At 37.2% G+C, this 27,975-nt stretch overlaps 4 protein-coding genes across 5 annotated transcripts in view; 3 read left to right on the top strand and 1 right to left on the bottom strand.

Moving 5' to 3' along the window:
• LOC6052069 (solute carrier family 12 member 4) overlaps positions 1–7,063 on the bottom strand; it is a 567,840-nt gene extending 560,777 nt beyond the window's left edge. Inside the window, exons 1-2 of the mRNA XM_038253584.1 lie at positions 6,911–7,063; positions 805–1,728 (exon numbers count right to left, since the gene is read on the bottom strand). The gene's annotated coding sequence lies outside the window, so the exon portion shown is untranslated. The remainder of the gene's footprint in view (positions 1–804; positions 1,729–6,910) is intronic.
• An 8,564-nt stretch (positions 7,064–15,627) lies between these two features.
• On the top strand, positions 15,628–18,122 carry LOC6039632. Its single transcript, XM_038255508.1, has 6 exons — positions 15,628–15,861; positions 15,918–16,301; positions 16,352–16,717; positions 16,774–17,152; positions 17,209–17,419; positions 17,476–18,122. Exons 1-6 carry the CDS (start codon positions 15,807–15,809, stop codon positions 18,022–18,024), a joined length of 1,944 nt encoding a protein of 647 aa, XP_038111436.1. The 5' UTR covers positions 15,628–15,806; the 3' UTR covers positions 18,025–18,122.
• Positions 18,123–21,052: 2,930 nt separating this feature from the next.
• Positions 21,053–22,853, top strand: LOC6053173 (glutamate receptor ionotropic, delta-2; the record flags this gene model as incomplete). Its single annotated transcript, XM_038250345.1, has 5 exons — positions 21,053–21,434; positions 21,489–21,600; positions 21,654–21,920; positions 21,977–22,187; positions 22,241–22,853. Coding segments are annotated over 5 exons (1,539 nt in total), but the record flags the coding sequence as incomplete, so codon positions are not given.
• A 1,064-nt stretch (positions 22,854–23,917) lies between these two features.
• On the top strand, positions 23,918–26,369 carry LOC6039633. 2 transcript variants are annotated; one of them, XM_038255602.1, is made up of 8 exons: positions 23,918–24,085; positions 24,135–24,328; positions 24,385–24,544; positions 24,604–24,975; positions 25,036–25,147; positions 25,204–25,473; positions 25,527–25,737; positions 25,795–26,369. In XM_038255602.1, exons 1-8 carry the CDS (start codon positions 24,031–24,033, stop codon positions 26,311–26,313), a joined length of 1,893 nt encoding a protein of 630 aa, XP_038111530.1. In that variant the 5' UTR covers positions 23,918–24,030; the 3' UTR covers positions 26,314–26,369. The 2 variants fall into 2 exon arrangements, with proteins under 2 accessions (XP_038111530.1, XP_038111532.1); XM_038255604.1 differs by having other exon boundaries at positions 24,385–24,975.
• Positions 26,370–27,975: the final 1,606 nt, after the last annotated feature.

Below are 27,975 nucleotides of genomic sequence, written 5' to 3'. Positions count from 1 at the left end.
AGCATTTTAAGGTAAAAAGATGCAAATTTAACACTTAAATATTTCTCAAAAAAGCGCAGGCCAAATTTTAAGCGCCATATTGCATTTGAGAGCACTACAAACGCTAAAAAAATCTTAGGGGTATTTTTCTTTAAACTCGAGATATCTTCATTTGAAAAAGTCTAATTTAAAAGGAATAGTGTAACGGACCACCCTAAGGAAATTCAAAAATTTCTCAGCTATATTTTTTTCCATGTAATATTACCCGCTGAATCCGAATCTGCCTTCAGAAAAAATATCAAAATATTCCTGAAAAGTCAGATTTTAAAATCACCCTAATCGTAAACCATCCTAATTTTCAACCAAACCAAAAGTTGCTCATATCTATTTGCAACAACTCTTCTGAAGACACTAAAGCTCCAAAACTTCACATTTTTTTCGGAAAGTTCATTTTCCACTTAATGTTCCGATCTGGACCACTGCAATGCTAGGGAATTTTCGCATGTCGGACATTCTAAATTTTCAAAAAGAAACTTATATTTATGTGAGGACCTTAAGGCAGATTAAAAAAAAAAAATAAACGTCATTTCATCTTGTAAATTCATCTTCTAAGATTTTATTAAATATGCTCGATAAATGTTTCATATAAATAATTAATAAATCAGCTAGAACTTCAACTTTAAGAACTTGAATGAAAATGTTTAAACTTTTTTTTCGATTTGTTAGTCAAACCTTTGTGGACTAAATTTAAAAAAAAAATAATACACATAAATAATCACAAACCTCTTCCTCTACACCAACAAAAAAAAATACCACAAAACTCACCTTGCTGTGGGTGGTTCTGCTGGCACTGGTTTTCCTTTTATTTTCATCGGCTTTCCCTTTTTTATTCCTTTTGCTGCCACATGTTTTGTTTCACCACTTCTGTGTCGTCTTCGAACTACGGCTAATGTCTAGAGCGGTCTGCGCGTTGTATTTGTGTTGGTATTATAGTTGCTTGGAACTTGGAAGTTTCTTCCGCCGACCTTGACTCACAAAGCCCCCCGTATAATCGAGGGACGACTCCTTCTTCTTGTGACTGTGTTCTACACTGGGTCACGCAAAAATATTTGTTCAGCTACGTTATTTTTTAAAATATTTCTATTTTCAAACAGAGGAAATAGCTACAGATTTGGTACTAGCACAATAACATAAAATCACACTTTTTTTGTCACACAGTGTAATGAACCAGTGACCAACCTGCCCAAGACAGGGCCAAGCCCTTTAACGAGCTGCACCTGTTTCTTCACTTGAACTGCACTTGATTCAACTTCACATTGCACTTGTTTCCAGCACTGTTTCCGTTGAATAGTTTTGAATAATTCAGCTGACGCACAACCCAGACTCTGCACCCCCGGAAGACCGCGGAGTATAATTTTGGAATTTTCCGGTAGTTTTCCACCGACACTGACGATGGCGCGTGCACACTTTTCCAATCCGAAGCGGATATTTGCAGTTTGTTTTTCAAATTCGCCTCACTATTTGCTTGGCTCACTTCTGCCACGCTGACTAGAGAGCCGTCGTTTGGTAACTCTTCAACTAGAGAGCGGCAACAACCAACGGCAACGGTGGCCAATAGTGACGAGTTCAGGGATCAAGATTTGGCGTTCCTTGGACGGAACGCGTCCGTACGCACACTTTGCACTGCAGTTCAAACGGGCCGCCAAATCTTCTGCTCGATCATTAATTGACGAACACGGCGAGGGCAATCTGCAAAGGGTTTAAATTGAGAAAAATATTTCAAGATTACCGTTTTTATGAATATTATTATTATAATTAGGTAAAACTTAATAAAACAAAAACTTTGACACAAAAATTCTCTAAAGCAATCTTATACTTTTTTAAGCCCCTTTAAAATGTTAGCACGGCAATCTTGGTGACACACTTTCCTAAATTTGGTTTAGTGATGACGCCGGTAGCGGACGACGATTTCGATTTTTGGTTCTTCTCAAGTTCGAGACCACAAAACTACGAAGCGGGAAGCGGGGGGAGGGTGGTATCCTGAATGGAAGATTGTAGACTTGTAGGTGGGGTGGACTCAATGATGCCTGGTGGCGCGACGCGGGTGATTCCGTAATGAATGAGTTTTTTCTCGGAACGATGAGCACGATTGGAAAGGGAGGTTGGAAGGAGTTTGAACATGTTGTAAGGAATGTATTTTATTTAAATTTCAGAATATTATTCAAAACATTCAATTAATTTTAAAACAGAATTGAAATCTTAAAGCCAAGGGGTTGCACAGTGGGCGAAATCGGTGATGGTTTCATCCACCGCACGTACCGGCAAAGGATCCATTTTGCCCAAATTCCCCATTTTTCAACATTTTGCCTTTCTTATCGCTCTGTATTTAGAGCGGACGCTTTATGCGGCCATCCACAATACACATAACTTATGTGGAAATATCCCTGGAATCCAGTAAAAATAACCACTTGCACCGCAAAAATCATCTAGGTTCCATTTAACCTCAATTTCGCAAAAAACATTTTTGGCCGTTTTCAAATGTTAGGTTCGATTTAAAAAATCTGAAAATTTTAGATAAGAATGACTATTTGTACTTGATAGTTTTACACAATTATGTTGATCTCAATAATAAATAAATAAATAAAATATTTAAACGGCAGTTTACTCTGTGCCTGGCAAATAGGCACAAAACTGATTCTTCAAACATTTTATTTATTTTAATTTCTATTTCACGATAAAAATATTTTAAGATGATTGCACCATAAATTGTCTCCTTGACAAATTTTAATTGATATTTTAAAATTTTGCGATCATAAGAACTGATAAATTCTGGAAATTTTGATATTTTTTGCCGAGAATCGTCAAGAAAAGAAAAAGATCAACATGACTACAAGACAACATGACTTTACACTTGTAGCAAAAAGGGTGTCAAAACTTACGCGAAGCACCAAGGGGGTCAAAAAAGTTGGAAATGCAAATTCATCCGGCTGTATCTCGACGAAAACTCAACCGAATTGGATTATTCTTTTTGCATTCGATACGGAAGGATGTCAAGAATCACCTACAACAAAGTAGATCCAAAACAGATGCGTCTACCCTAAGAAACAATGAAAAAGGCATTTCCAACTTTTTTCCTTCTGTTCAAAGGGCCGGTGAAATTGCATTTCCAACTTTTTTGACCCCGTTGAGGCTACAAGTGTGAATAATTGCAACTGTGCAGTTTCACCACTAAATCGGCAGATATTATGACATTTTCTTATTTATTTATCTGTATCAGGTTATTTTTCTGATTATTGTGAAAACTGTAATTGTTCAAGAGAAAAATTAAGAAAAACACGTTACAAAAATTATAAGAAAAGGTTAATTCCTAAAAATCTATTTTTTTATATGTTTAAAAAGAATAATATAAAGCAACTATTTGCCTAAAGCAAAGTATTAACATTTTTTCGAAAATATCAATCTTTAATTTTTATTTCCCAAATATCATTTATCGAATGTGAAATCAAATTCGAGTATAAAAATTATATATAAAAAATGAAATTAACAGCCGAGTATTTTTCCTTATTTATTTAATTTTTTGATTTGAATAAAACTTTGTGCATGTCCCTATGTAAAATAAAGTAGTTTTCCATACATTTGTGGGTGCTGGGCATAAAATATTGGTATGTAAATGTGTGAAATTTCATATCTTGAAAAGAGATTTTCTGATCAATTTGGTATCTTCGGCAAAGTTGGAGGGTTAGAATTAGGACTTTTCAGAACAAAATAGGTAGTGGAAAATCTATTTTTTTGTTCAACTTTGTACTGCTAAAATGCGTATTTTTTAAATTTTGGATTTTTTAATCCCTTTAGAAGACTGAAAACCCCTTTTGAGTCATAGTGCGTGGTGGTATAAAAACCGGTTTAGGAGATATAATATCTTTTTTAGGTAGACATTTTTATTTTTAAGTTAAAAAATAATTTGGGAAGAAAACAATAATCAAGAAAAGTTAATTTTTACAGGAAAATTGGAGTTGCAATTCCAAGGGGCTTTTGTTTGATGAAATGTGTCGTTTAGATCTAAATCGCGTTTTAGGTAAACATTTTCATATTTTAGGTTTTTTTCTAATATAAAAAATAATTTGTTAAGAAAATACTATATATTTGAAAACTTGAGAAATTTCCTATAATTTTCTCTCTGGAACTTTGCCAATTGGACAATTAGTTTTTAAGAAACAACCTCACAAAGAATTCAATGAATGAACATGAATTTCATCTAAAAATTAGTTTCATCTAATTGGCCTCTACTTTTCAACTTTCAACTATATCGGAAACTATTGGTCCGATTTTCATTGTTGAACATAATTTTTTGTCGAAATTTTCTGATTTTTTCAATAAAACTTATTTCCAAAAATTTCAAATCAAGCCTAACTTTTGATAAGGTCAAAAAATCGATATTTTCACTTATTTAATATTTAAGAACAGATTATAATTTTTATTTAATTTTTTAAATCAGAAAACTTTGCAAAATTTTAGATTTTTATGAGAATTAGGGTGGTTTGTCACTCATTCATGCAAACTAAAAATTGCATGCAATATGTTTAAGAAGCGCTTCGCACTAATTCTACATAATTTTTTTTTGAGAAAAAACAATTTGTTCCTGTCTAAATATTTTGACAAACTCGAAGTGCTCGTAGTTCATACTTTCCCTCGAATTGAGCCTGTGCATAAATTTTGTTTGTTGGAGTTACCAATTAGCACTAAATCAAAGCTTTTATAAATCCCACGCTGCCATTTTTTCAAAAAAAAATTATTTGCCGTATTCAGGGACATTTTGAGCAACTTTGTTCTACGAAAACTTCACTTAACTTGTTGTGTTTTCTTTTCATTTCATTTTATTATTTCTAGATGTGATATCTTGTTTAATTTTATTTTTATTGGCAGTCCAGCCTCCAACCTACCTGCTGTTTTTTTTTTAAAGTACACCCAAACGGCGGTCGCATGATTGTGATGCATGGCGGCATGAAAGTTTATCAGAAACTGCATGAAAACTGTCCTCATGCATTTTTTGCGATATAGGAGTATGACAGTTTTGCCCGTTACCGACAATCATCGACATAACCGACGGTTTTTTGGTTGTATTTCACAAATAAAAAATCCTTATCAGAACGAGGATTGAACCACCAACTTCTTGGTTACTAATCCGACACGCTACCACCGCGCCATGGACGCTTGATATTTTATCAAGCACCAACATATTCTTCTCTTTAGAGTGTTGCTCAGGGACGGGCCAGCATTATATGTGTTGGTGAGAACTGCAGATCGCTGAAATGTTTACACGTGGGCAAAAATGATCTGCGGGCTTACTGCAAAAAATGTTATAAAGTGTGACAATTTCTGCAGCAAATCCATTGTTGCAGATTTTGAAATATATTTTTCCTTTGGGTGTATGTTTAAATTATAAGCTTAAAAGTCGCAACCAAGTTTGCTTAAATAATATTTAAAAAAATAAATAAATCAATTAATTTTTAAATTGGCTGATTTTTTCATGAATTTTCAGATTGTTCTTTATCTAGAGACTTAATAGGCTAAAGCCTTTTTAAAAGTGATTTCAACTGTTTCAAACAAATAATAAGGATGAAACCCGATGTTGATTTCTTGAAAAAAAGTTGCTTGGGTTTTAAAATACTGCACAAGTTATCGAAATAGGTCGCTTAGCTTGGAACGTTTTCCCAAAGCATTACAATTTAAATTTATAAATTAAGAAAACTGAAGTATTTTATTGAACACTGGCTTCTTATCTTGAATTATGTACAAATTGTAATAATAGGATGTATTACTTGATTCTAGTAGTTATATATTAATAGATAAGAGGAACAGCATCTAATTCCATCATGCCTCTAATGTAGCCATTTCATTAGAGCCATTTCTTGGACGTTCAATTACGGCTCTAATAAAGCGTTTTCAATTGAAATTGAGTGATAAATAGCTCAATAAATTTGAACAATTATCGTAGACTCGTATAGATTCAGCAATACAATACTGCAAATATCCAAAAAATGTCTACCTTCAGTGTCCGATCCCCCTCAACCGCTCCCACCGTTATCGCACCGCTCTACTATCGCCCAGACATGCAACGACGACATAGAGTGGTAGCAGAGGAAGAGCAGCGTGCAAGCACGAGCATATATGTTTATACTTTATCACCACACGCCCGCCACCAACCCAAATGTACACAACAAACCCGACCCTCCCAAACCTCGTTCTCTCCTCTACCATCATCGCAATGGGTTGTCGTCGCACAAACCAATAATAGCCACCGAGCGCGATCGATCTGAATTCAGCAATTGATTTCAATTAATTGGCTTCAAATATATCTCTGACTGGTGGGTACTGTTGTACGTACACGCGTATAAAAGCTATAACTCTTCGTTTGAAAAGTTGAGTGAAGTATCGGCGTTTAATAACGGGCTACTGGGTAACCCCGCTGGTTTGACATCATTTAGATTCGACTGATTAAAGTTTTCACTTCATTGGTTTAACTAGGTGAAACTAGAACTGTCTAGGGCTAGAACAAAAATGACGTTTGGCAAAAACGCAAGATGGATTTGTTGTAGTTATCAAATGTTGTCAAACTACCGAGGTTTCCTCGTACTGATATTGCACTAATGTTTCTGATGAAATGACGTCGATGTCTTCATCACTGCGCTCTGTTCACAGATTCTGGCAATGTCGTTTGAACACAACCTTTTTATCAAGCCGCCCGATACATTAATAGAGCAATGGAGGCCACCACCCGATAACATTCCGGTGTTGACTTTTGGGGAGTTACAGCTGATTCTACGGTAGCCCAGCTTTAGCGGTTATTCCTCTGACGTAGTTCACATGCACTGTATCCTCAAGGTAGCTTCCGCTACAACAAGAAACGCCACCACTAAAAAAAAAGACTAACCCCGTCAAAACAAACTCCTTCTCCTCCTTAAGTGTCACCACTCTCCACTCTTAAGTTACACACGGTAAAGCGCCACAACAAACGCGACAAGCGCCAGGAACGCGTCCAAAGTGCGGCGACGAACAACGAAACACCCGGAGCGAATGATCCAGACTGAGGCACAGAAGACGCGCGACCGCGGCATGAACTCGCGACAGAACCAACCAACAAACTCCCGACCACGATGAGAGGCGGGGGGCCCCGCGTCTAGTCCTACTCCTCACCACCCTGGGGACTTCCGCTAGGGTTTCACTCTCCCGCTCTTTTTTTGGAGCGCGCGGATTCATGCCGGTATGGTACGAAGCGCCCAGCTGGTGGCATATAGGGGAGGTCGAGGAATTTTGGACACTCAAACCAATATTGGTTCTTCTTGCAAGTAGAGTGATTAAACCATCTCACCAGCCGTTCCACATAATCAGTGTCAAAGGGATTTTGTTTTTTTTTTGTTTTGTAAAATTCTGAGTAAACCATCAATAAAAATTCCGAAAAAAAAATCATCAAATTTATTTTTAAAATGTTTTTAAAATCACTTTCATTCCCCTTATTCAACTGTACAATAAAAGAAGAAATGCCATTATATGAGAAATTTCATGTAATGTTCGAATCTGCAATAGCAAGGGGTAGTATTTTTTTCATTTAAAACCAATTTGAAACTTAGGTGTCTTTTGTAACTTTTAAGGATTATTTTTAAGAGTGTATCTATGTTCTACAATGTTGAAGAGAAGATAAAAAATATGTTTTTTCATAATGCACAGAAAAAAATCAATTCTCGAAACCGTGAAGTCAGTTCACGATTATGAGAACCACGAAGGAATATATTCACGTTTATGGTGCAAATGCACCATACTCATGAATAAATTCCTTCGTGGATCTCACATTCGTGAACTTAATTCACGATTACGGGAATTGAATTATTTCTGTGTGGGTCAAAACCCATGCATTCAGAATTTTTTGATTTTTTTAAATGATTCTGAGTAAATTTTTATGGAAGTCGTAAAGTGGGGCATTTTTTTCCGATTTCATATGGATTGGTGGAAAATGATCCTGCTTCAAAAATAGTCATAACATATACTCTGTATATAAATAAATTTTATAAAATGCTCATTAATTCAGTTGAATACACTATTGTGATATTTTTAAATGAACCATTAAAATTCAATGTCAAGAAAACAAGTATTTACAAAGTCATAAAAGTTTTACAATAACAAATTTAACATTTATTTTTTGAAATATTTGTATTCAAATTACAGAAAAGTACTGTTTTAAATATTTTAAAGATTCCCGATTTCCGAGCATTCCAATAAAAATATGTTTGAAACTGAAATGACTAAAATCCACAAAAAAGTGGCAATGTCTGTTTCTTACATATTTTTTTTAACTTCAGTATCTTCACAAGTATTTAACTTTGGACAGTGGTCAATGTGGAGATTTTAATGAAAAGTATTCCCTCGATTGGTTTTGGAAAATTTTGGAAAAAATTACGTTAAGACCACAGAATAGTGTAAGTAAATATTTTTTGTACTATGCAAAAAGAACCCGCCAATTTTTTACAAGTTGCAACGGATCCGAGATACAGAAATATTTGAATTATGAAATAAATATATTTAAATAACTTACTCCTTTTTCGAGTGCAACTGGCTCCATATTAACAAAAATGGCTTGTATACGCCACGGATAACATGTCAACAATTAAGTGTCATTGACATAGGAGAGGGTCCGGTAAAATCAATTCCCTATTTGGCATGGAATTGCTATGACAATCAAATAATGTAGTATCACTGAAAGCAATAATATAAATTATGGAACATTATTACTAGGGCGTCCAATTTTCCCGGGTTTTGAATTTCCCGGGAAACGGGAAATATATTTTCAAAATCTAATGTTTTCATAATATTAGATATTTTTTCATGCTAAAAGCCATTGAATAAGCTCAATAATAAAAAAAATGGTGACAATCTACACTTCAATCCAAACAAGGACGACTGAATAACTAAAAAATGAAATGGATTTTTGTTTTGTTCTTTGCTGTGCTTTGGATTTCAAATAAATTACAATTTTTGATTCCAATGTGATTCAAATTTAATAAGTGTTTTATAAATATATTTATTTTATGTATTTTTATCTATGCCATAATAAAAGCTTGAAAAATTTCATTCAAAATGTCTAAAAAACGAGAAACGACAACAAATCCAGAGTTTTTTTTTTTTTTTTGAAAAGGTAAGCTATTGTCTCTCATTTATAGGACCTTTTAAAAAAAACTCTGGAAATAAAATGATACCAGTCAATGTAAAATTTTAGATAAGTTTTGAATTTCTTAGTTTCTATAAAACATATTTAACAAATTATCTTTAAGTTACTCCGCCAACTGGGGAGAATCAGGATTACAGGCTGAATAAGCATAGCATATCAGAGCATTTAATTCGAAAATCGGTGTACTAATTGTTTTGTTCTGTTCCAGTTTTAACCGAAGTTATTCAAAACACGATACAAAAAATTGACTTGAATGGCTGTCTTAATTTTTTACATTTTTCTGGGGCAAATAGATTCCGGTGTTTGTTGAAAAATAATTTAATATAAATAATTTAATATTTTTTTCATATTTAAAATCTTAAATATACGTAAATATAATAACCAGTCTTTTAAAAATACATTAAATTATACAGAAAATATTTAATGCGCAAGGCATTTTTCGGATTTGTGAACTAAAATTTTAACAAATTTCCCAAATAAGCCAAATTAATACTGATATATGCCGAATACAAATTTTAGTGCTTCAAATTCGTATCGATTACTATGTACTCCCTAATTATAATAGACCAAAATTGTTTTTTTTTTTCCAATTTCGGGAATTCCCGGGAAAAATTGTAAAAAAAAATCCCGGGATCCGGGAATTCCCGGTTTTGGAAAAATCCCGAGATTTTTGTCCCGGGATTTCCCGGGATGGACGCACTAATTATTACAAGTAAAAAAACACAATTCCTATTGCTAATTGTTATTTAAAATTCATGAAATTAATAAAAAAAAACTAAATGAATATTTAAAACAAAAAAAATTGCAAAAGCAACTGAATGAGGTGCACAAAAAATATAAATATTTTTAAACTTGGGATTATTGATCAACAAAACATCTTAAATTAAAGTTTGTTAAATAATGTTTATTTAGCTAATGCATCAATTTTCACGAATCATTTGATTTGATAGGAAACGACTCACAAAAAAATACAAAATTACGAATTTGGTTGAACATTTGCAGACAATCTTACGTTACAAATATGCATGCCCAGATAAATTTAAGAGGTCAATACATGGATTGATTCCACCGTCAACTTTGAGGAAGTCATTTCATGTTTGAAATTATTTTTTTTCATGTCATCAATTTTGAAACTCTTATATAATTTATTCTTGAAAAAACTTAAGGACTTAAATTAAAAACACAGCATTCATTTACAAAAATTGTTTGGCTCATACTTTTCAACTTTTATCATTCTTACTTTTAATATGTTGTATGCTACGAGATGGTGTTGCACATGAGATGAAAAAGATTTATGCAGCAGGGAGGAGTGCGTACAAGTTTTTTTTTGGAAATTTGTGTGATTAACTTAATACTGCTACAAAATATTGAAGGGGGATAAACTGACTCCTAATATTTTGAAAAAATGTTCATAACGCTTGGCAAGACTCAAAAAAACATAATTTAGAGATCGAAAAAATAGGGATCAAAATTCCTTACCCTTCTGGAAATAGGTAAAGCATTAAGGGTTCGTTCAAAAATTACGTCCAAAAAAAGAAAATGGTGGGGAGGGGGGGTAGAGGGGGTTAGGAGATTGTGACAGCCAATGTTAGAGGTGTAGGAAAAGTGCGCGACAGAGGGGAGGGGGGGGGGGCGTCTGAAAACGCGAAAATCTCTGGACGTAATATTTGAACAAACCCTTATTGAACAAATTCACATGACATAAATCATATATAAAATAAGAAATTAGGGGAATTTGACATATTTGATAACAAAAAAAAACATTATTCTACGTTTAAGCCGAAAACGAACAGCATAGCTGTAAATGGCCACTCTTTTGGAATCAATCTGCACTTTAGTGTTTATAATAAAGTTGTGTTTAGGTTATTTTAAAAGCGCTTCAATATATTTTATTTTGCCTCTAATTCCATGCCATCAGTTCTATCTTCAACCACTCGCTGGTCCTAATTTTGGCAGGTTGCAAATCTTTCAAGAACTCTCACACGGCTGCAATTTTGTTGCCATCAGTGTTCCCGAGCAGACGGAAACAACGTGAGAATAACATTTTTTGATATTTGAAAATACTAGGCCAATAACATTTTATGTTATTGATAACAAGATTTGTTATTGGTCGTTATGGATTGTTATTGTTATAACAAACTGATAACATTTTGAGTTATTCTTGGAATAATTCTTTGTTATTATTTTTTGTTATTTTAACAACTAATCCGATCATCCCAATAACAGTTGAAGTTATTCTTCCATAACAAAAAATGTTATTCCCAAGTTGTTTTGGCTTTCAATTAATATCAGACCAATAACAAATTTTGATATGATAACATAAACTGTTATTAAACTCTTATGCGAATATTCCATAACAATTTTTGTTATTTTAACAGTATTTGTTATTGAAATGGCATGAATTTTGTTATTACCGTCTGCCCGAGTTCCCATTCTGTCCTATTTTATTTAAGTTTTCATGCAAAATGTACGCATTTCCTCTAGCAACCCTGGTGCCCGCTCTCTCAATCTTCAACGGCATCTAATTTTGGCATGCTGCCCTTGCTAAACTGAGGCAATTGTGGAACTGTTTGTTGTAGTGAGTAGTTAACAAACGCTTTACAAAAAATTTTGCTGAAGGATTCTTTAATTTAGTGGTCAATTGAGAACAGGAGACCGTGGCAAACCTTGTAGGAAAATTTTTGTTTTGGTTAGTGCAACTGAGACGCCCGTTGAGTGTCGTCAGAATTCAATCAAGGTGGAAAAAATCGTTGCATTTTTTTTAGGTTTTGTTTATTACTGCTTTTAATTACAAGTATTCCTTCACAAAATGTGTTAAATCAGTGTGTTTACTACACGGAACAAAATCCGGTCGGCGGATCCGAAAAAAAATCGCGATGAATTCGAAAACAATGGATGTTTTCAAAATCATGAAAAATGTTTTCGATATTGAAATAAATGTTTTCAATATCGAAGCAAACTGTTTGCGAAACCGCAACAGGGCGTAATATTGAATGTTTGGCCTTTGTGAAATGTTAGTCTTGATTTGAAAATTCCAAAAATATTTTTTTCGAAGAGATCGGAAAATTTCACAAATGTTTCATATATTAACATTGAAAATCGGACCATTAGTTGCTGAGATATTGACGATAGAAAATGGTGGGTTGTTTGGGTGAAACTTAGAAAACATCAATTTTCCTGTTTTTAAACCTTTGCATTGCAATATCTCAGCAACTAAAGGTCGTATCAACAAAGTCCAAATAAGCAAAATATAGAGAATTTTCTCAGCTTTTCAAAAATATTTTTTTCAAAACTGGGCAAACATGTGCACTAATTTAAAAAAATGAAAAACTGCGACTATTTTCAAAAAAGTCACTTAAATATGGCTATAACTTGAAAACGGTGCACTTTATCAAAATTTCAGTAAAGTACTTTTTGATTGCAAATTTGATTTTACATCGAAAAATGAAGTTGAAAAATTTTTACGACCAAAATTTCGATTTTTTGAAAAAATCAGTATTGATTAAAAAATTCATAACTCGGTCAGTGATTTTTTGCACAACCTGGAAATTTCTGAAAAGTTGGCATTTTATGCCTTCTAAAACATATCAAAAAATAAAAAAAATTAAAAATAGTGTTTTTTTGTAAATCAAGTTTTAGTGATAAAAAGTTAAATAAAAAAATCACCAAATTTTTTTTACCGTGTATTATTTTTTCCAGTGTAGTCCGTATCCATACCTACAACTTTGCCGAAGACACCAAATCGATCAAAAAATTCCTTCAAAAGATACAGATTTTTGAATTTTCATACATCATTTTTGTATGGACAGCTGCCGAATTTGTATGGAAAATTATATGGACAAACTAATGATGCAAAATGGCTTCTTTGGGCATACCGAAGGCACCAAAAAAGTTTCAGTCGGATTAAAAAATACAAAAAAAATCGAATGACCGAAATCCTAGAGAACTGCTCTAAATGAATTGTGTTAATTTTTTTGTTTAATTTTTTATTACGTACAAGCCTAATTCGAAACAAAAGTTTTACCATCGTGCAATAACCCCAATCTCCCTTAACAACCTAGTCGGTGGTGCTTCTCTCGCCCCGAAACACGCTCACTTGTGCCGTTCACAGTCCATGTGCTCAACTTACAACTTAGAAGTTTGTTCATCATGCCGGGCATACATTCCTATCCCCTTCGCCACCAGAACCGGAGAAATAATCAAAACAACATTGCACGATGCTCTCGCTCTCTTGGATATGTCGGAGAATTTGCTCCAGCGCGTCGTTGGTGATTAGAGAGCAATTAGAGAGCACTTTACACATTAGGGGGAGAAAATGTAAACATCAGTAATCAAAACAATGAGTAATGAGATTTTAATTGAAAATTTGGTAATATTGCGAAAGTCTTCGAATAGGTGTGATGATTAAACTTTGTTGAACTAATTACTAGCTATACCAATATTACAACAACCCATAATTCGCGCAACCCTTTTTATTCTTTTTTTTTTGTGAAGCTATTATATTACGCTTACACCCCATCTGCGATCCATAAAGAACCCAGCACCTCTTCGTCAACTTCGTCCCCGTAGTTCTGTCGCGGGACACGTGCTGCGCGCGCCGTTCTTCCCCGTACATATATTAGAGGGACAAAAAAGGAGGCCGCCGCTGTCGCGATGCAATAATTTAGAGACCAACCCTCGGTGCCATGGATGTGTTTTTGAAATTAGAGAAAACTTGGCCGCCGCGAAGGCTCTCACTTTCGTCGGTCCCTGTGGTCGGTTCTACAACATGGGACGGTTTGAAACTAGGTCGAATGTCCTTTTTAAGGATGATTAGAGGTAAATGTGGAGCGACGGCGAAGAAGGTTGATGCTTCGTTGACCAAGATGACCTTCGTGACTTTCAAGATTTTTTAATTTATTCAGAGCTTTTTCATATTTCGTATGTTTTTTATCTGATCTAATCTAAAACGTATCGCAAAAATTGAGGCCAGCCCAACTGCGTTGTGTTTACCGCAGAGAGCATTTTGCGAACGGTCATATTTCACAGCATCTAAAGGGAAAGGAGGTTGCGTGGACATACCGTATTAAACGCCTCCGCCTGTGATCATAGGAATCACGCCAACCAAATAAGCCTCCACAATGTTGTTTAATTTGTAGCATGCTTAGTAGCCTGTCCCATTTTGAGAAAAACCTACCTCGTTTAATGTAAATACACGCCTGATTGAAATAGTTTTTGTGTTGATTTCAAACGATTTAAGAAAAATTGTTACTTTTTTAGTAAATTGAAAGTTAAGAAAACATTGTTCCTAACATCGTAATCTATCATTTTAGCAGTGAGTATCTAAAATTTCTCAACATGACCTCAAAATGGGACAGGCTAATGCTTAATTATTAGGGTGTTTCATCCAAAACCAAAAGTTCTCAGAATCAGGCAAACCGAGGTTCCCCTAGTAGAGGATACCCATAGGGACTCTCATGCCAAATATCAGCCCATTTGGTTGAGAATTGGCCTGTCCCCAGCGGTTTAAAGTTTACATGGAAATTACTATGGGATTTTTGTGCTTTTCGTTCAATCGTACCTACAGGTCTGGGGACAACATGGATTCCCTCGGAATAAAGACAGATGTGTAGGGGATGGTCCAATGAACACATTCCAGAAGGAATTAGGCTTGTCCATTCTGTCCCCGAGGTGCGCATTGGATCGACGTCCGGTGTCTCCAAAACCAACGATTCATCCTTCAAAAGCATCGCATTTCCTTAGTATGCTATGACGGCTAGGTGGAATCCACGACGCCCCATATGAGACGGTGAACACGTGGAGAGGCATCGATTCCATTATTAACACAAAATCATCATTTTACTTTATTGAGAATAGTTGAAATTCTTCCAGCAACATCAATAATTATAATTTTAGTACTTTAAAGAATGTTTCTGAGCCAAAACTCGAGTCGATGCTCTGCCACGTGTCCACCGTCTGACATGGGGCGTCGTAATTTTCTCCTAGCCGTCATAGCATACTAAGGACAATGCGTACATTTGAAGGATGAATCGATGATTCTGGAGACATCGGACGTCGATCCAATGCGCACCTCGGGGACAGAATGGACAAGCCTAATTCCTTCTGGAATGTGTTCATTGGACCATCCCCTACACACCTGTCTTTATTCCGAGTGAATCCATGTTGTCCCCAGACCTGTAGGAACGATTGAACGAAAAGCATAAAAATCCCATAGTAATTTACATGTAAACTTCGAACCGCTGGGGACAGGCCAATTCATGGCATGAGAGTCCCTATGGGTATCCTCTACTAGAGGAACTTCGGTTTGCCTGATTCTGAGAACTTTTTTGTTTGGCTGAAACACCCTATTAATTATCCTAATAGATCTCATGAAATGAAACCCGTGACTGTAATTTTCTACTGTTAACAACTGCAAAAACGGGGTGATTCTATGAAACTGCAACATTCCAACTAATGAACTTTGTACCGCGAATAAATCACTGCTCAATTAGAACCTATCGAGAAATCGATTATGTTTTCCACGCGGAGAAATTAGCAGCAGACATGGTTGCCTATAAAAAGGGCAGTATTGCTTCTGGCGTGGTTTTGTTGAGGGTTCCGGTTCAAAATGCTTCCGATCGTTCACCAGGATGGCGATTTGGTTGGACTGCTGCAGTACATTGGTGAAGCTGAAGAACTTTGGTAATCGTAGCAGAAGAATTCATTATCTCACTTTCAGTGCTCACGTACTTTGTCCCAACAAGTTATTGCACGGTCGTATTCTACGATCACGAGCTGACCATCGGATCTTCGCCGTGCGATCTCCACTGTCAGCTACTGGATGCGGTTGATACGGCGCTGCTCAAAGGATTTCGCCAGTATCATCCTGTGATGTGGATTTCTGCGGGACTTGATTCAGCGGAACAAGATATCAGAGATGCCATCGAGTACGGCTGTCAGTCATACATTTTAGTATCGCAACAGGTGATGCAATTCTTCGATTTGAAGCTCATCATAAAAGAAACGACTCTGCAACGGATGCGAGACAGGAACTTCCTGATTCTGGATGTCGCAGAGAACCTATTTAATGCCGACAGCTGGATCACCAAAGAAGCATTCAAATGTACTTATACCAGCTTGGTAGAAACATCTTACTAATTATGAATCTTGCAGTCTACCCTAACCTCTGGCTTTTGAGTCCTCGTGAGAACGGATCGCACGATTTCTACACCCAAGACTACTCCAACAGCTACGTTAACGTGCTGCAGCTGGCCACAACCTGGAACAGCTCTTCGGCGCACTCTGCGCTCGCGGACATCCTATTTCACGACAAGCTGTACGATCTTCAGGGAAGAACCATTCCCATGGGCGTCGCCGAGTACGCTCCGTACTGCATGACTACAAACGTGGGGGCTGGAAACGGGAATGCCGATGCGTTCAACTCCACCGCTCTGAAGGAGCTGTACGTCGAGGGTTTGGAGGGAAGCCAGATCGTGGAGTTCTGCCACAACCGTAACTGTAACATCAAGTTGTGGCCTTGTAAAGAAGGTTTCGCTATCATAAAAATTGTTAGTACTGATTAGTTTTGCTTGCAGATGGTCCAAGCGATTGGGGTGACATCTTCGAAAATGGGTCCGGCTACGGTGAGATCTACTCGACGTACATGAAGGAAACGGAGTTTGCAACGTGCTGCTTGTACTACAACTGGTATCTTCACCTGCTGGACGGAAGTCAGTACGTTGCCAAGTCCACGATCACCGTTCTGGTCCCAGGTGCCAAAGTGTTGCCCACCTCACTGACCCTCATCTATCCCTTCGAAAATACTCTGTGGAGGGCGATTGCTTTCATGCTGGTTCTGATGACAGCTGTGCACCACATGATCACTGCGCTGGATCCCAACTCGCCTCAACCGCCGTTCGACAAGTCCATCTTCGACATAATCTCCATCTATCTCGATCAGGGAGTGTTCCCAAAGTATCCACCCGCCCTTTTCACCGATGATCCTCACTGACCCAAAACTCCCGTTTTAGCTCCCACTCCTCTGCGTACCGCTTCCTGGTGTCCTTCATCCTGCTGTCCGGCGTTGTGCTGAGCAACTCGTACACCAGCGGCTTCGCCAGCGTCCTAACAATCCCGCGCTACGGCAAGTCGATCGAAACGATCCACGACTTTGTGCAGACTCCGTACCGGTGGGGAGCTCCAGCGATCGCTTGGGTGCTGTCGCTGTTTGGGGCGGATTCGGTAGGTGATCCCGGGTTCACGTCTGGTAGCATGTCAAGATATCTAAACCGTTTCAGCACGACATCCAAACCGTGGTCAGGAAGTTCGACATGACCCCGGACGAAGAGCAGCTGTACCGACGTTCGCTCAGCGGAACCTACGGACTCGGGGTGGAGCTGCTCAACGGGGGGAACTTTGCGTTCGGGTCGTTTATACGGGAGGACAACGTGCGCACGTTTGAGATTCTAAAGGAGGAGTTGTACTACACTTATACGATTGGGTACGCCCAGCGGGGTTGGCCCCTGATGGAGTACTACAACAAGTTCAACCTGGAGTCGATCCAGCACGGGTTTCTGATCTACTGGGAGAGTCGTACGGCGAGAAAGTGGTTGAACAATCGGATTCAGCAGGCGCTGACGGAGATTTCCGCTGGGCATAACGAGGGTGAGGAGCTGGCACCACTGACGGTGCAGTACATTGTGGGACCGCTGTGGGTGCTTGCTTTCGGATTGTCGGCTGCGTGTGGCATGTTTGTCTGCGAAATTGCCTGGAAGATGCTGATGGGTTTGTGGAGGAAGATTACGTTGAAGCGGGCAAATAGAAGACTGTTTGATTTTGTGTCATAACCAGTACGTAACATATGTTTGCTGGAAATCAAAAACTCATTATAGTAATAAACAAGTTGAGGTGCAAAAATTCCTCCATCTTCGGATGACCAAGAGAATCAGACTCTAATTTCAGAAGATTTGGAGAAATCGATTCCGACTCCGACTCAAGCGACCTGGTCAAACCAGGAAGGTGCTGTGTCCTATCCCTCGCCTCGACCAGACCAAAATCCATGATGAGACCAAATCTGTCAGACCAAGACTGTCAGACCAAAGAGCAAAAAGTAAACAATCTTGGTCTTCGACGTAGGTGCACACAAATCAAGAAAAGAAAATTTGAAAAAGAATTTTATTTTTCCAATTCAATGACTGGGTTTGGACTGCAAAATTGAATGTACGTCAGAAAATTGTTAAGCAGTGCGGCGTCCTGTACACCGACAAATAAATAAGCAGTTAAAAGCCTTATTCTTCCATTTTAATTTTAGACCGCGTTTTCGGTTTACACCTGAAAAATCTTGAAATTCTTTATACGGATTTGTGATTCCTCTCTTTCCATCATTCCCTTGGGTCAAACCCACAAAAAAATATGATCACGCAATAAAATTAGTGCGTCCATCCCGGGAATTCCCAGGACAAAATTCCCGGGATTTTTCCAAAACCGGGAATTCCCGAATCCCGGGATTTTTTGTATTTTGTCCCGGAAATTCCCGAAGTTGGGAAAATTATAAAATTTTTGTCTGGAAATTTAGGTTTTGTTGTTGAAATAGATGAAAAACGATAAATAAAATATTAGGCATACATCTAGGGTTTTTTTAAAAAAAGGTCCTACAAGCTTTTATGTTTTCATATGTTTACAGGACCTATTCAAACAAGGTATCAGCATCAATTTGACTTATGAAGCAAACTTATAAAAAAATACCGATCCGTAAATTGCCTAGCACTCTAAATATTTTTTATCAAATTTTATATATTTTTGGATAGACTAAATTTAAAAAAAATATCATTTTAAATTCTTTTTCATGAAACTAATGTATCGAATAAAGACAGCTGTTTTTGTCATTTTTTTGCATATTGTTATAATTATTTTGATTGATTTCGGTTAAAACAGGAACAGAGCAAAACAATTAGTACACCGATCTCCAAATGAACTGCTCTAAAATCTCCTGTACCTAATTATACTGTAGTCCCGATTTTCCTTAGTCTGATAATGACCTTAAGACAACTTGATTAATATTTTTTATACACTGAAAAAAAAAAATAAAAGTACCAAATTCCCAAATTGTACGAATTTTGGCTCCTTTCCTTAATCAGTAATCCAAAAAACCCAATTACTAAATAAGGAAAGGAGGCAGAATTCCTAGAATAAAGGAATTTGGTACTATTTTTTTTTATTTCAATGTATACAACATGAATGTCTAAACTTATCCAAAGTTTAACTTGTATAATGTTATTTGTTGTCTTTTCATTTGTTATTTTAGGCATTTAAAAAGAGGCTTTTCTAGTAATAAAAAATATAAAAGATTATAAAAGATTTGAATCAAATTGGATAAGATACAAGATAAGAAACCAAAGCTCAACAAAGAACAAAAAAATCTTTAAAGCTATCTAAAAACTGATATCTGTGTTTAGGTTGAAGTATAGATTACCAACAATGAAAAGTTAAATTTATGATTTTAAGCTTGAAAAATTTGCAAATATCCCTGGAATTCCCGGGATTTCGTCTAGCCAGCACACAGCAAATAAAGTAGTAATCCAGCTGCATGTAGAAGGCCTGGGTGTAAAATAGTTTTTGCATTATTTTATGAAATTCTGTGTAATATTACACCCTGAAATATGTAGCCCATCAGTATGGGAAACCTACTTGACCGAAATGTCAAGCTTATATATACGTTTATCCTTACCATTTTTCATCGGTCTGATGGCCGAGCGGGCTAAGGCGCCAGTCCTTACTGTAGGTGCTGGGTTTGAGTCCCGTCGGTTGCAACTTTTTTTTGTGTTTGCAAAAATTGTACATGCAGCGTGTAATATTAAGTGTCTTTTTTGACGAAGGTGATGTGGATGCTTTTGCATGCGATTTTCCATCGGATTTTTTGCTGTGCATTTGACAGATTTGACAGATTCGACCTTACCTTTATCATTGTTTACTTTGACGCGTAGGACGCAGTCAAAGCCGGAAATGCAGAAGGAGTGCATCTGTCAAATCTGAATTAAACTGTCAGCTGTCAAAAGCACGAAACCAGGTGCACAATCGTCAAACAATGGGACAGTACCGTGTCTTCAGCAGCGTTCTATGTTGAAACCGTTACACATTACGTATCACGGTTGCGTCAAACTAAACATGGTTTGCACAACTGTTTGTGTTACATGATGGGTTGCATCATGTTAATTATCCCCGTTAGATCACAACTTGAAATAACTGCCGCACGTGCAACAGTGCAGTTGCAGAACACTATTTAAAAGGGAAAGTTTAGAGAATGATGCACTCTTGTGTTGAAACGTTACGTTCGAAAGTGTTGATTTCGGCAGGGAAAATGTTGGCAGACATTTCTGGCAGTTTTGAGGGTTTAAACTTTTTTCGATTTTTAAGTAAGAACGGATAAGAATAACGACGCTTCAAATTCAACTTAACCTTCTTTAAAGTTTTAGAATACTTTGCAACAGACAACTACTGTACTGTCATTTATCACGATCCGAACTTCGGACAAGGTTACAGCAATGACCATGAAGAGTTGCAATTAAGCTTGGAACAGGTGATCTCGACTGAACAGCTTCCGGTAGTTTGGATCACCGCTGGTACATCTTCAGAAGAGATTCACATTGCTCGCGCGGTAGCTCTTGGATGTCAATCTTACATCACTTTCACCGAGGATGTAACGAACTTTCTGAAGTTCAAGCTCACCGTTAAGGATTCTTCGGATCAGCGAATGCGTGACAAGAATTTCTTGATCTTTGCTAAGAATCTGACGCTCCTTCAAGATAATTTGATCATGAAGGAGGCTCTCAACTGTTGTATCGATAAATTCTCATACCTTCTTCAAAGTAACAAACTTTTCTTTCAGTTTACCCAAATCTATGGTTCCTGATCCCGTCCGATACCGATGACTACGGTTACGACATCTACACCCACAACTTTACCGTTCCAGACTCCACAAACTTGTACCACGTGGCTACCTTCGACTTCAATACCTCCTCGTTACTCCCAAACGCAACGCTGTTCCACGACAAGACGTTCGACCTGGGTGGCCGCACGATCCGCACCGGAGTGATCGACTACATCCCGTACTGTTCCACGAGCTATGTCGGTACGAACCAGGGTAATGCCGACGCGTTCAACTCTACGGCGCGGAAGGAACTCCAGATCGACGGATTGGACGGGTCACTTATCGTGGAGTTTTGCAAGCTGCGCAACTGCAACTTGAAGTTGTGGCCTTGTAGGGGGGGTTAAGCGATTGTTATGGGGTTGACAATTTTATTTTATATTTCAGTTGGACCGGATCAGTGGGGAAACATCTACGAGAACGGTACTGGCGAAGGAATGCTGTACTCGACGTACGCCAAGCAAACTGAATTCGCGATTTGTTGTTTGTACTACAGCTGGTTTGTAAGATATTTGAGAAGCTACTGACAGTTACAGAAAGATTTTTTTCCAGGGTCAACAACTATCTAGATTTCAGCAAATCTATTGCTTACTCTTCAGTTCTTATTATGGTCCCAAGAGCTAAGCTTTTACCAACCATATTTACTCCACTGTATCCATTTGATCCCACTTTATGGTTGGTAGTGTTCATAACACTTGTTATCATGACTGTTGTTCATCATGTTATTACCACCTTGAACCTGAAGGGTAAGAAACCACCGGTGGAGAAATCAATCTTTGACATCATTTCGGTATATTTGGATCAGGGAATCTTTCCCAAGTAAGAACCTAAACTGATATGGTATTAGACGATTTCAATGACATTCTTCTTTCAAGTACAACTACCTCATCATACCGTATTCTAATATCATTCATGCTACTGTCCGGAGTTGTACTGAGTAATTCTTACGCTGGAGGACTCGCGAGTGTCCTGACCATTCCCAGATATGAAAAGTCCCTGGAGACGATCCACGACTTCGCTCAGAGTCCGTACCGCTGGGGAGATCCAGCTATCGCTTGGATTTTGTCCCTTGTTGATGCTGAAACAGTAAAGATTACTTAGAATTTCAAAAAATCGCGATCATAAGAATTTCTTTTCAGACCGATCTCAAAACTGTCGTACACAAGTTCGACATCATCCCCGACGTGGAAGATCTTCACGAGCGCTTATCGAAAGCTGACTTCGGAATTGGGATTGAACTTCTCAACAGTCAAAAGCTAACCGTTGGTCCGTACATCCGCGAGGACAACGTACACTCCTTGGAGATGCTGAAGCAGCTGCTTTACTACGACTACACCGGAGCCGTGTCCCAGCGGGGTTGGCCCCTGATGGAACCGTTTGACAAGTTTATTCTGGAAGCGATCCAGCACGGACTCGTGATTCACTGGGAAAAGGCGATGCTGCGCAAATATCAGACCACAAGGATGGAAGCGGCCCTCGATCCGGCCAGTTCCCGAACTCAGCAGGACGACACCGTGCAAGCACTGACCGTGGAGCATATTTTGGGACCGATTTTTATTCTGCTGGTGGGAACAACGCTGGCAACCGGGATTTTCCTTCTTGAGGTGTTGTGGCACTCGTTGGGATTGTGTTTGGGGCGGTGGCATCTGAAGCGTTGTACAAGGCGAGATATTACCGAAGAAGTAGAATTTGAGTATCTGGAATAAGAATATTTCTGAAATAAACTTTAACGAGCTAAAAACTAAAAAAAAATCTAAAATCAGTGCAGGATAAAAAAAAACATAGTCTCCTGTTTCCTTTTTTCTCGTGTAACGAGCCTGTTGAACGTCCAGCTGAAATGATAATGAAAACAATCATTTTCAAACCATCGGAAAATTATCGTCAGCCATCCATTACCGCGGTTTTTCTTCCGACACGCCATAAATTGGCAGCAATAAGGCCTTGTTTTAACCTTTTAACATGAATCCATTAGAGGCTGCTTTACTCTTTCATCAAAATCGTAGCTGTCAGGGTTGTTAACGAACATTAGTTTTTAGTTTTTAGTTTTTAGTTTTTAGTTTTTAGTTTTTAGTTTTTAGTTTTTAGTTTTTAGTTTTTAGTTTTTAGTTTTTAGTTTTTAGTTTTTAGTTTTTAGTTTTTAGTTTTTAGTTTTTAGTTTTTAGTTTTTAGTTTTTAGTTTTTAGTTTTTAGTTTTTAGTTTTTAGTTTTTAGTTTTTAGTTTTTAGTTTTTAGTTTTTAGTTTTTAGTTTTTAGTTTTTAGTTTTTAGTTTTTAGTTTTTAGTTTTAGTTTTTAGTTTTTAGTTTTTAGTTTTAGTTTTTAGTTTTTAGTTTTTAGTTTTTAGTTTTTAGTTTTTAGTTTTTAGTTTTTAGTTTTTAGTTTTTAGTTTTTAGTTTTTAGTTTTTAGTTTTAGTTTTTAGTTTTTAGTTTTTAGTTTTAGTTTTTAGTTTTTAGTTTTAGTTTTTAGTTTTTAGTTTTTAGTTTTTAGTTTTTAGTTTTTAGTTTTTAGTTTTTAGTTTTTAGTTTTTAGTTTTTAGTTTTTAGTTTTTAGTTTTTAGTTTTTAGTTTTTAGTTTTTAGTTTTTAGTTTTTAGTTTTTAGTTTCTAGTTTCTAGTTTTTAGTTTTTAGTTTTTAGTTTTTAATTTAGTCAACGATTTTTTGTATCACAGTTTTCATCGATTAACAACCTTGTATGCTCTTGTTTATCATTATTGTTTATAGACTCTAAACTGAACTTTTCATGACTAAACAAGATTTCAAAGTTAGTTTATAATCAGAACTCGCATCAGTCAATACTGTTGAATTATTTGCCAACACTTCTTGCGAAAAGTTTGGTACAAACATAAATGATGAAGATCCATTCACAAGCTTGATATCTGCAAAAAAACCTTTATTCAGATCGTATTAAATTGGCAAAGAACATTACGGAAAATGTTGTCTCCAGTTGAAAGAAATTTACATCTCTTGAGTTTAGTCCAACTTTTGGGTATGTTTGAAGACGAGTGTCAACTTAGCTAAACTTGTTTGCTTTACAGTGATGCAATACTTCTCAAAGGACAACTTTTGCACTGTATTTTACCGTGATCAAACTCTGAACACTAAGCAAAACGATTTTCTTAGTGCTGTGGACCAATTTACATCATCGGAGCAATTACCAGTAATTTGGATTACTACTGGATTTGACATGGAGCAAGTCCTCGTTGAACAGGCTATCGAGCTTGGATGTCAAGTATTTTTGAAGATGTTGTGTAGTGATAATAAGATTTATTTTAAGTTTCTTTTCAGTCGTACATGGTGATCACTGAAGATGTAAACTTATTTTTCGAGATAAAACTCGCCGTAAAGGACCGTACAGAGCAACGAAGACGAGACAAGTTCTTTTTGATTTTTGTCGAAAGCATTTCTGCTCTGAGCAACAATCGGATTTTGCAAGAAGCTTTCAACTGTTGAGTTTTTTGGGTCTTTCAACTGGCATCGTTTGAAAGCAACTTTAATCTGTTTTAGTTTATCCAAATTTGTGGTTCATGACGTCTTCGAAAGATCTCGAAAATGGATTCGATTTCTACACCCAAAACTTCTCAATTTCATACTCCCCTAAACTAAACTATGCGAACAGTTTCAACTTGAATACATCATCCTTCACCTCGAACGCCAGCTTATTCCACGACAAACTCTCAAATCTGGGTGGAAGACCCATTCGAACCGGAATAGTGGACTACGTTCCGTACGTAACGAGCGAATTCATTGGCGCGGACAGGGGGAACGTCGATGTTGTCAACTCTAGCCGTTCGAGAGAATTGCTGATTGACGGATCGGAAGGCATTTTGATGGTCGAGTTTTGCAAGATGTACCACTGTAATCTAAAAGTGTGGGCTTGTAAGTAATATGCTGGGCTCAACTAAATGGTGATTTTTAATTCAAAGATTTGTGTTCTAGATGGAGCAGATAACTGGGGATACATTGATGATGTCGAAAACGGCGAAGGAATGCTTCATTCGCCACTGATCAATGAAACTGAGATCGTTGTTAGCACAGTTTTCTATCAGTGGTTTGTTAAGCCTTTATTTTAAATGATTTGACTAAACATGTTTTGATACATTCCAGGGTTTACAAGTTCTTGGACTACAGCAGTCCAATTGTTTTTGCATCCATCTTGATCATGGTTCCAAGGGCAAAACTCTTGCCAACCGTGTTGACACCGCTGTATCCGTTCAATCCCTCACTATGGCTAACGATTTTCATATCTCTAATAGTGATGACGGTAGTTCACTACGGTATCAGTAAATTGAATCTGTTTGGATCACCAAAACCTCGGTTTGAAAAGTCAACCTTTGATATAATCTCCATTTACTTGGACCAGGCGATCACACATAAGTACTGATAATGTTACAACTTTTCTAGAAGCTCATTCTACGATCTATTTTCAGCAAAAGCACCTTATCGTATCGAGTACTAATAGCATGCGTACTTCTGTCTGGAGTGGTAATAAGCAATTCTTATGCAGGAGGACTCGCAAGTGTTCTGACCGTTCCAAGATATGAGAAATCTCTGGAGACCATCCACGACTTCGCCCAGAGTCCATACCGCTGGGGAGATCCGGCAATCGCTTGGATTCTTGCGATTGTTGATGCGGAATCAGTTTGAATCTTGTATTATCTTGGGAGTTCCAAAAAACATAACTAAAGTCTCTTACAGGTCGATCTGAAAACCGTCGTCAAAAAGTTCGACAACATCCCCGACGTTGAGCAACTGTACCAGCGCTCCCTACCCGGAGACTTTGGCATCGGAATCGAGTTCCTAACCTGTCAGAAGATAAACGTTGGACCGTACATCCGCGAGGACAACGTGCACCTGTTTGAGCTGCCCAAGGAGATGCTGTACTACAGTTACACCACGGTGGCATCCCAGCGGGGTTGGCCCATAATGGACCGGCTGAGCCATTTTATTCTGGTTGTTAACCAACACGGACTCGTGCTGCACTGGGAAAAGCGAAATCTACGCAGATTTCAAACGACACGGCTGGAGGTTGCGCTCGATCCGGCCGTATCCGGGTGCCAGAAGGACGTCGAGGTTCAGGCGCTGACTGTGGAACATATTTTTGGACCTATGTTTATCCTGTTTGTCGGAGCTGCTTCCGCGACTGGAACATTTGTGCTGGAGATCGTGTGGCATTCACTTTGGTTGAGTGTTGGAAAGTGGAAGCAGAATGGTTAAATTTTTAATTACTTGTTTATAGTAGCTGCCTCGTTCTAACGCAAAACAATTTGTTGGAAAGTAACTATCTAAGAACCTGTAGTTTTATTTTTGCCGCATTGAAATTATTTTCACTGATTTTGTTTTTCTTTTCGCCAAAAAAACAGTAATAAGCAGATTCAAGGCTTGAAAAGGGAGCTATCACTGAATGGGACTGCTCGATATTCGATAGAACTTTCTGTCAGCGATCATTTCCCATAACGATATTTGATCGCTGACACACAACGCCTATCATGATCGTCAGTGCTTGGCGACGGTCGGCGAACGTAAACACGAAGAGAAAACGAACGAAAAATGAGCACCACTCAAGCAGCCACCCGGACGAGACAACGTTCTCTTTCTCTTTCTCTCGTTTTTGTCTCTCTTTTCCTAGTGTATGCTGCGTGGTGACAGAAATCATATGATTGCTATCATTGGAGAGATGATCGAAATCTCGGTAGAATGTCAAACGATCGCTCTCTAGGCGATTTTTCTCCTGGAGGGAGGTCAATGATTGTGTGAATGATTTTGCGTAGCACTGTGTGTGAAACGAACAAAAGCAGAATGTTGAAATCAGGTTGTCGTGGTGAAGACGATTGGAGTGTTCTGTCAGCTATCACAAACAAAGAAGAAACTTCGCAAGCACTGAGCAGATTACTATCAGGGTTAAGACGATAAATTGAAAGGTTAATTTGTAATACTTAAAGTTCACATACTTTTTATACAGGTTACATGTCGGCCATTTTCGAAATATAAAAAAAAAATTAATTGAAAACACAAGAACATTTAGATAAAAACTTTTTTCACAAATAACCTAATCAATAAAGTCAACAATACCTAAAGAAAACTGCCATTTTGTGTTTTCTATTATTTTTTATTAACGAAAATGTTGAAAAACTAACAGAAGTTTAAAAAAACTTCAACTCAAAGATGTATTTTCTAGTCTTTTAAATTAAAATAACGTTTTTTATAAACATCTTATTTTGTAAATTTTGCCCGCTAGCTCATTTGAGCTTCAAATTTGGGCCGACCTCCATAAACTTCGAGCACTTCTTTTGTCCCTTTTCACGAATCCGAGGACCGTTTTTTGATAGCTTGTGACAGAGGGACGGTACGACCCCTACCATTTTTGAACATGCGAAAAAAGAGGTGTTTTTCAATAATCTGCAGCCCAAAACGGTGAAGAGATGGAAATTTGGTGTCAAGTGAGCAACTCTCTATGAAATCGGCCGATTTCGACCATTTTATTTTTTTTTTATTTGGCTCAAACCTTGTGGGGGCCTTCCATATTACCAAATAAGCTTTTTTTGTGCCATTGGTGCACCAATGCAAGTCTCCATAAAATTTTGTCGGCTGTCCATACAAAAATGGTAAGTAAATATTCAGTCAGCTGTAACTTTTGAGTGAATTTTCTGACCAATTTGGTGTTTTGGGCAAAGTTGTAGGTGTTGTTGAGGACTTTTGAGAAAAAAATAAGTACACAGAAAAACAAAAATGCAGATTTTTCAATCAACTTTTTTTCACAAAAACTCAATTTCCCAAAATAAGTAGTTTTTGATTTTCGAGAATTTTTGATATGTTTTAGGGGACCAAAAGCCGCAACTTTTGAGCTATAGAGAAACATGGTCAAAAAATCTGCCGCCG

Source organism: Culex quinquefasciatus, chromosome 2 (assembly GCF_015732765.1).
Source record: "Culex quinquefasciatus strain JHB chromosome 2, VPISU_Cqui_1.0_pri_paternal, whole genome shotgun sequence".
Lineage (NCBI taxonomy): Eukaryota > Metazoa > Arthropoda > Insecta > Diptera > Culicidae > Culex > Culex quinquefasciatus.
The sequence above is the reverse complement of the archived record's forward strand: the minus strand, read 5'-3'. Positions and strand labels throughout refer to the sequence as shown.

Excerpts from the sequence above, each read along its gene's own strand:
- LOC6039633 (XM_038255602.1), top strand. The coding sequence starts at position 24,031 with ATGTTGTCTCCAGTTGAAAGAAATTTACATCTCTTGAGTTTAGTCCAA. Across the intron at positions 24,329-24,384 it reads CTATCGAGCTTGGATGTCAA|TCGTACATGGTGATCACTGA; the intron begins GTATTTTTGAAG and ends GTTTCTTTTCAG. Across the intron at positions 25,148-25,203 it reads AGCACAGTTTTCTATCAGTG|GGTTTACAAGTTCTTGGACT; the intron begins GTTTGTTAAGCC and ends GATACATTCCAG.
- LOC6039632 (XM_038255508.1), top strand. The coding sequence starts at position 15,807 with ATGCTTCCGATCGTTCACCAGGATGGCGATTTGGTTGGACTGCTGCAG. Across the intron at positions 16,302-16,351 it reads CACCAAAGAAGCATTCAAAT|TCTACCCTAACCTCTGGCTT; the intron begins GTACTTATACCA and ends TGAATCTTGCAG. Across the intron at positions 17,420-17,475 it reads CGCTGTTTGGGGCGGATTCG|CACGACATCCAAACCGTGGT; the intron begins GTAGGTGATCCC and ends AAACCGTTTCAG.